Raw genomic sequence first — 8924 nt, 5'->3', positions numbered from 1 at the left:
GAGAGGAAAAAAAAGAAAGAATGATCTAGATTAGTAAAGAATTTGAAGTACTATCGCTCCAAATTTCTACGCGAAAATATGCTTTCTCTTTATGATTAAATGTCGAACGTGCGAAAGAAATCAGTGCCACATGTAGTTCTCTTGATACTACATTATATTTCCAGGGGAAATCGATATGGCCACGTTCGACGAGTATTCTTCCGAGTGCGGGAGCGAAACTCGAGGCATTAGTGATTCTTTTGTAATTTATAACGTGTTTGTATGCAGATTACGCGAACTGTATTGTACATTGTAGTTGTTAGTAGAACTTTTTAAAGAAAGGACAAATTATTATATTTAGTATCGAGTACTACGAGTCCCTCATTACAAGTCGTCTATTGTTAATATAATAATATATTAGATCTTCAACGCAATAGGTAACCAATCCTACATATGTCTGAGAGGAATGTGCCCGTGTCAAAAAATTCACCGCGACCTTTTTATCGCGCGAGTCGATGCTCTGTACATCGAAGAGAATACAGTCGTGGTTCACGATGAGAAACTGTGACAATAAGATGAATCTTGCGTGCGATAGGATTCACGTAGCATGATTCATTTTTACCCAAAAATCTATTCTTCTCTGGACGTATTGTGTAGTCGCTAACCATTGCTTTGAAACTATCGCTTAACTGGAATATTTATATTATATTTTTATCACCCACTAGTGGCCTTATCTCAATAATTAATATATACATATATATATATATATATATATATAAATTTACGACACACACGCTCTCAATCACACAAACATACACACACATACACATACACATATGCGCGCATATTATATGTCATTTGCAATCGTATAAGCATATTTACTATGCCAGCGATCTAAGGTCAAACATCGATACTGCACTAAGATGCCATCGAATTACAGGATGACCGACTTTTTATTTTATTGTTTTTTTTTTCTAAATCTATTCTTGACCAAGATAAAAATCAATATACTTCCACTATTGACTCTTCTCGTTCTTCCTGTGATTGGCACAATTTAATATGACCGTTTGAAAATGAAAGCATATGCGTTAATGACACGAGTGGCTCTTGATAACTAATTGGTTGTATCGACAGTACTTTTATATTCTCGATGATGAAAATATTTATCTGTACAATCTGTTTTTTCTCCCGTAAAATCATATTTTTATTTCTATTCAGCTTGCAATTTGTAAGAGCCACCTGTGAACATTGGAATATTGGACGAGAGTAAAATTTGTTCGAAAGTGTAATTTGTACAGGGTATGACAGGAAACACGAGGCAGTTGACTTCATCTGGTTCATTTAATCTGTTGGTCGGGCAGAGAACGATTTAACCCGTTGTGTTTATTCAACCGTATCATTCTGTAATTTCACGTCTTTTTATTTATTTTTTTATCGCTCGAATTATAATCATATACATCGTTACGGTAAGAAAGAATCTTCCGGTAAACAGATTAATGCGGCAGATACTCAAATGTTCTGTTTCCTGCGGCTGAACGCATACCTTTTTAGCAGCTATATTTTTTATTAGCGTTCAACACTCTTAATCTCCCAGATATAACGATCATTCCACTTAGACATTTTTTTATAGAAAGCGATGGAAAGCGGAAGCCTTAAAGTGAAACAAATTTTTAGACATATATGTGTACATATGTACACATACGTATAATTAGCGAGGGCAAGATATTTAAGTTATATCGAAGTAACATTTATTTGCTAGTCATACGTATCGTGGACGGTGGGGTAGTGTGAGTAAATTGGTGCATGAGACGATTTGTGAAGTCAGCGCTGAGCTAAGCCTTCGGTATTACGAAAGTAGCTGTTCGATAGAGCCAGACAATTCGGCGTGCATCTGACAAAACAACATGTATGTGTATGGATGAGTATGACCAAAGTGTAAAATGTTAAAAGAGTATCGTGCCAAATATCACCGATTTTTTAAAAGCTTCGACAGCTAACAAATTCGTGAAAAAGAACAGAATTACTTTTTCACCAGTGTATATTGCAACTATTTTTAATTACATTAACTCTGTTGTTTCCTAATGTAGAAATAACTTGGCCACGTGTTTTTAACATTTTATATTTTGTTCGCATTAATACTCAAAAACGCGCTCGTTCGCATCGTATCCTCTATTTGTAAGTATATATTTTTAAAGATTTCACTGCGCAAGTTGATTCCTATAATAAGTCTCCGGGTCAAGTAGAGTGCCATGGTGATCCCAAAAGAGTAATACTCATGCACTTCAAATATTTTTATACCTAGGCATCCGACGAAATTATTCTAATCAAGTCTAAGAATTGAAAGCCAACTATCGAACTTTCTTCAATATTTATTGCACGTGTGTGTGTGTGTGTCTAAACGATTCGGACTACATAAGGACAAATCGTAAACGGAGATTCGGTTGTTAGATTTGAAAATAGGAAATCGGATGCCACAGTAACGTTAAATTTGAATACATTTAGGAAATCGATTGGGAACTATTGTAACATTACTTGGGAGCTTGGGAGCTCTCGACCGATTGTAAATTGGAACGAATGTGAAATTGTTGTCTGTGAGATAGGGAGAGCAAGGGTGGATGATTGCCCCTACCCGTTATTAATTATTGAGTTTAGAAGTCGCATACTCAAGTTCAATCGACTGAGAAATATACTATTGATTATTCATATTATTGCTACTACTTTGTTCGAATAGACAAAGGGTATATTGTATAGAACAAAAACTGTCATTCCAATCTGTGCAAACTGCGCCATCAGTTTCCACCAGCGAATCTTCACGCTTGTCATGTTTTAATGTAAAGAAACACTATGAAATTATAAAAATATCTCCAAAGAAGGACAACGATAAAGAAATTCAGTTTTTCTAATGTTTTATTAAGCTTCCTAAACATTGGTGGTATTCAAAATGGAAATGAAAACAAGTTTGTAAAACGAGTATGCAGTTTAACCGATCTTATTTTAATCGCCGATTTCGTGGGTCTAGATTGTAGACAAGTAGGAGGCATCGTTAAATTCGAAATGAAACGTTGTATAATAATATTCAAGGCTAATGTAAAAAGTTTATAAATAATTAATGAAAAACAAAGTATAATATACAAAGATTTGTCAATAAAGAAGAAATATTCATACGTAAACTACTTGGAATCTATTCATTGATAAGGATTTATTCGTTCCTGGACTACGAATCCTTATGCAAAATAAAAATTTCCTGAACCTGTTGCGAACAACAAGAACAACTTTATGAACTCTTATGCATATTACATTTTACTATCACCACATAGCGTTAAACGCCCGAACTAAATCTCCCTCATATATACAATACAGAGTCGCCAAAATATATTTATTGCGGCAAAATTAGAGCATAAAACAATAAACTAAAGGTACAGCATCGTTTAAGAGAATTTATTGTTGTAATATCATGTAAAAAAATAGATGTTAACGCTAGAAAACAATATTAATTGACTTCTGATGTCTGATGATCTACCACGTTAATTAATTATGTGTTGCAGTACTGTTATCTATTTTTCTGACACGGCATCTACGCAGAAAACTCTCCTGAACAATTCTATACCCTTAATTACTTATTTTTTGCCCTAATTGTGCCATAATTAATGTTTTCCAGTAGCCCAGCGTTCTGCATATGCGGTTGACGGTGGCGTCTTGGTGGTAAAAAACTGAAACTTTGTCCGGAGTCCATTCAGCGCCAATTGAGCTAGTGGCGAAAAACTCAAACTGATAGCCAAATTATCGACAGTCGGTATTGCCTAACAGTTTGAGCGTTTGGCCACTGCACCGATTAGCGCTGTACAGATTTTAAAAGAAGCTTGAATTTTTCTGTACAAGAAGAGCACTAGTTAAGGCATAATTTGGGCATAGAATTATTCAGGAATTGTAAAATAATTAATTATTTTCTATGATTTCTGATACTTAGTTTGGATGTTTGCTTCTGTGTGATGATAATGCTTCAATACAAGAGGGGAAGGTATAATTTAAATGGTATCAGTAATCTTGTAATGGCATTATATTGAATTCAATTACTGAACTTTTACAGTAAGAATTATGTTGCTAATAGCTAGTATAACATTTAAACTATCGCATTAATCGAGTACCATTGTATAACGAAATTGCTACTGTAATATTAATATGATTTTCTTCTGGTTATTATTAATATTTCATAAGATTAATGTTAAGATATACATATTTGCATAGATGTATACAGCAGTAATAATATATGTATTATATTTACATAATTTTCATGTGTACATAACAATTACAATTGTTGTTACTTTAATAGGTTTTTCCACTTACATGTAACTTGAATATCCTAATAAAAACCAATCAGTCTCAAATGTATAACTTATTTGATAATTAAGTTATCCTTTGTAATGCTACCAATTTAGGTAAATGCAAAATTATTTCGCACATTATATAACAAATAGATGTATAATAGATATTAATCTAAAGAGTAATAACATGTAAAAATGTTGGTGCTTAAAATGAAAAACACTCGAGAGTATACATATTCATTTCACGCCGATACTTACTCTAAAATTGTCTTACCCTATGCAATCCCAATGCATAGATCAGTTTATAACATTTCAAAATTACAACAGAAGTTAATTATAGTTTTAACGATACCCTTTCATCCTTAATCTACTTTATCTTACATAAATTGAAAACTAAATAACAGTTTACATTTCCTATACAAAACTAACACTTTAGGTTACATGATTTAGCCGAAAACTTGCGTACTTCCTTAATCACAAATGATTATGTTGTTCCGTACTTCCAGTTTCAATTTCCAGATCAATCCTATTGTCCGTGGCCACGAAAAACATGATTAGAAGCATAGGTAATCGAAACCGTGATTGCCAACCAAGCTTAAGCATGAAGATCAAGGCACGGTGAAATGTGCTGCCGGTTGTCATGAATACTTTGAACACCATTGTGTTCATTACTTTCGTAGTAACACAAATGCCAAGCCAGGTCTTTACTATCGATATCGCCGTCTGAATTTTATAATAGCTGGTTAGACACAACGTTCTAAATTGTACAAGTTTATGCAGCTCGTGACAAAACAATTTGCTGTGTTACCGCTGCCACGGGTGCTCAATAACTTACTCAGAAATATTTGTGTATAAAATATTTTCGTTATTGTTTTCAATCATGCAAATGAATTGTCAATCGAAGGATGATCTCTTCGTCTTAAATTCGTCCAGATCGAACCACTAAAATCGCTTCGACACAATTATTTTTACAGAAAACGTTTATATAGTGAGGTTAGGTCTTGTTAGACTTCAAACAATATTCAACAATCGCAACATTTGCTATGTTTACTATTTTTATAGTATGCATTGACAGCTACTCTCTTTAATTATTGAAATTCCAACAAAGAGATTTTAACAATGCAATCGTCAAATTTTTATGTAAACACGAATGTGACTGACACGTCTTCACACGTCTTCGATGTAACGATTCATTGCATCATCGATATACGATCGATATTTTCTTTCTCTTTCTATCATAAAGTTTCAAAGCTGTTAGCGGGGAAGTTTTAAAGAATTTTGTTAAAACATTGCCATTGAAAGCGTTTACCTGTTTCCATTTCTAGGAAATGACCAGTTATCTTAGATTACTTTTGCTATTAAAGATATTTCAAGTTGAAACATGCGGAATATTAAAGTAAATATGCCTAAATTCAAAGTAGGTACATATAAATTCCTTTGTTTCGATAACTTAATGAATATATTTTATGCTGACGTGTTAATAGACTCTATGTGCATAACTTGTGTGATTATGTTTCCTATTATTTAATAACGAAAGAATCACTGTCCGTGTAGACATTGTACACCTTAATTAAACGAAAAACGACCTTTTATAGGTTATGGTTAACACCATGCTAGCAATGAAACGTCGACGAATTAAATGAGTTTGATTGTCGCAGATTTGCCGTTCATTATAAGCCATAGAACGTGTCGGCACCGATAAAACTAATATAACGTATGAACCTACATATGTACAGTACATCGTTGACAGTGATTGGAGGGGTCTCAGACGGTACTTACGTATATTTAAGCATCCAATAATTCGTATCAGTCGGCAACGCATACGTCCGCAATGAACATCAACTTTGAAGGAAAACGTATCCTCGTAACAGGGGCCGGTAAAGGTACGCTTAACAAATTAAATCTATATAAACACGATAGTTTTATTGAACCTTAGTTTATCGTATTTTACTTGTATCACGCAAGTTTATTCTACCAATGTTGATTCATTTCCGTATGGCTCGGTGCAAAGGTTATCGTTGATTGGGTAAGAGTTAAAATTGAACGAATCGTTCGTGAGCATTCCTTGATACATAATTCGGCGATTCAAATTTTATTATGTAAAACAGACTGTTTCACAAATGGCAGAGATAATAGCGATCAGTCGTAATTCAGTTTAATTTATAGCATTAATGATGAAATTTTTCCTCGATGATTACGTAAATTAAACGTTGTTAACAATGTTTACATCTATTCAATGTGCAAATTATACAATGAAAATTTATAAACTCTTTAAGTGGATGTATTTTCATCGGGCAAATTAGGTAAGTTTGTTATAACGAAGAACATTTGATGAAATTCTTTCCTTTCAGTAATTCAGTAATTATATTGCGACTGATCGCCTGGGACTAGCGCGTCCCGTTGGCTATTTTTTCTTATTTTTCTAAACAGTCTTACTTTCTACGTTTTATTTCTCCAATTGATACGCCGATGAATCGTAGGTATTGGGAGAGATCTGGCGCTTCGCCTGGCCAAGTTCAACGGTCAAGTGATCGCGTTGTCCAAGACGAAGGAAAATCTCGACCAACTGCGCGCCCAGGATTCTAGTATCCAAACAATTTGCGTGGACCTCCTCGATTGGGAAGCGTCCAGGAAAGCTATCCAAAGCGTTCTGCCCATCGATCTGCTGGTGAACAATGCCGCTGTCGCCGTTCTCCAACCATTCCTCGAGGTCACGGAGCAAGACTTCGACTTGAGTTTCGGCGCGAACGTGAAGTCGGTTGTGAACGTTACTCAGGTTGTCGCTGCCGATATGATCAAGAGGAAAGTCGCCGGCAGCATTGTCAACGTATCTTCGCAGGCTAGCCAGGCGGCATTGGCGAATCACTCCATCTATTGCGCCACCAAGGGAGCGCTGGATATGCTGACCAAGTATGACAACGTTCTTTGTTGACTCGTCTTATCTGAAACGTTGATTTTATTGTACCATTTTATCGAACGATCTTAAAAGACCTATTCTTAGACTTCTCATAGCTAAAGCGCCGAGAACAGTTCACATTTAATCTGAAATAAATGTGTACCTCTTTCAGGACGATGGCTCTCGAGTTTGGACCACACAATATTCGCGTGAACTCCGTGAACCCTACGGTGGTCATGACCGACATGGGAAAACTCGGCTGGAGCGATCCAGAAAAGGCGCGGACCATGCTAGACAAGATACCGTTGGGTCGATTTGCTGGTAAAAGTTTACTTACAGTGATCTCGCGAAGGCTAATTCCATAGACGATTATCACAGTTTTTTATGTTCGCAGAGGTGGACGAGGTCGTGGACCCAATCGTATACCTCTTGAGTGACCGAAGTTCCATGATCAATGGAACCATGCTACCGATCGACGGTGGATTTTTGGCGACGTAGACCACATCCGTCGCTGCCCAACGAATCTTCTTTACAATATACCGATCGAATCTCGGCTTGAATATTATCATACAAATCAATGAACAAAGACAGAATAGTATAATATCTATGGATGAACGCATAAATATGCAAATGACTTGTTCCTTAGATTTCATTCAATTGCGTTTTTCGTTGGAAGGAAAACGGACGTTCGGATAGTGACGGGTTGAAAAAGACACAGTCGTTCGTTTATCCCATTTAATTTAAAAAATGCTTCGTTTCTTCTTTTTTTTTCCTTTTATTATTCAACTAGAACTCGGCGCGCGGACGGCGGAGAATGTCGCGGAACGCTCGTGTCCTTTCGAAGAAGAAACTTGTGTTTTCCGAAAATATTTTGCCGCGACCCCGGCCTCCACGGCTTCCCCGGCCGTCGCCGTTGCCGATCTAAAACAAACGTTCGTTTTTCGGCTCCTAACTCGGTATTATTTTACCCCTATATACGATGAACGTAAAAAGTGGCGGAGAAAAACGTGAAATCAGGCTGCTCTCGCAGAAGACAATTCTCTCTTTCGTCCTCCACTTCTTTCGCATTTCTTGACGATCAATCGATCGGATCTCACGGTTGACTCTCGATATATTCGTGCTCGACGTACAATCCAACTCGTTCGAGCCGACGACGCTTGATCGCGGGAGCCTTACGAGTTATTTGTCACAACCTGTTGTTTGTTCGCGCGTACGATTAGCGTCACACAGACATTGTCGATTCTTAAATGCAAAATCAAGAACGGTCTGCTTCGTTTAAGTAACATTGTCGTCGTGCTAAAACTCAGACATCTCGACGGACTGTCTATCGTTCTCCTTTCTTCATCGAAGCGGTATCATTGTTCATTCTTGCGCATTGCTCGGGACAATTCCTGGCAGAAAGCGAGCTTCGTTTTTGATCGCGTTTCTCTTTAAAGTGTATCTTTTGTAATAATTCTCTTTCTCGAACAGCGCGCAAGAGCGCGAGGATCGATGAACTGGCCGTGGAGATAGCTGCGTCGACCTTCTCGCGGATAGGATCGCCGGTATAGTTTTTCGCGCCGAGCTTTCTCCGATCGATCTCGAGTCAACGCGGGGATCGAAATTGTCGAGTATGATCGAAACAGAAACGAAAAGGGGAAAAAAAACAAATTCGGCGTACGCGCAGCTCGATGCCTCGCGATCGACAATCGGTTGCGCATTCACGACTATACACGCTCTCTCTCTCT

The 8924-nt window shown here is 36.8% G+C and overlaps 1 protein-coding gene across 1 annotated transcript; it reads left to right on the top strand.

Annotated features, from left to right (window-relative positions):
- Positions 1–5922: 5922 nt before the first annotated feature.
- Positions 5923–7839, top strand: LOC144473719 (L-xylulose reductase). The gene is made up of 4 exons (XM_078187857.1): positions 5923–6184; positions 6782–7211; positions 7370–7518; positions 7592–7839. Exons 1-4 carry the CDS (start codon positions 6133–6135, stop codon positions 7693–7695), a joined length of 735 nt encoding a protein of 244 aa, XP_078043983.1. The 5' UTR covers positions 5923–6132; the 3' UTR covers positions 7696–7839.
- Positions 7840–8924: the final 1085 nt, after the last annotated feature.

The sequence above is a fragment of the Augochlora pura genome, chromosome 7 (assembly GCF_028453695.1).
Source record: "Augochlora pura isolate Apur16 chromosome 7, APUR_v2.2.1, whole genome shotgun sequence".
NCBI classification, from domain to species: Eukaryota; Metazoa; Arthropoda; class Insecta; order Hymenoptera; family Halictidae; genus Augochlora; species Augochlora pura.
The sequence above is the reverse complement of the archived record's forward strand: the minus strand, read 5'-3'. Positions and strand labels throughout refer to the sequence as shown.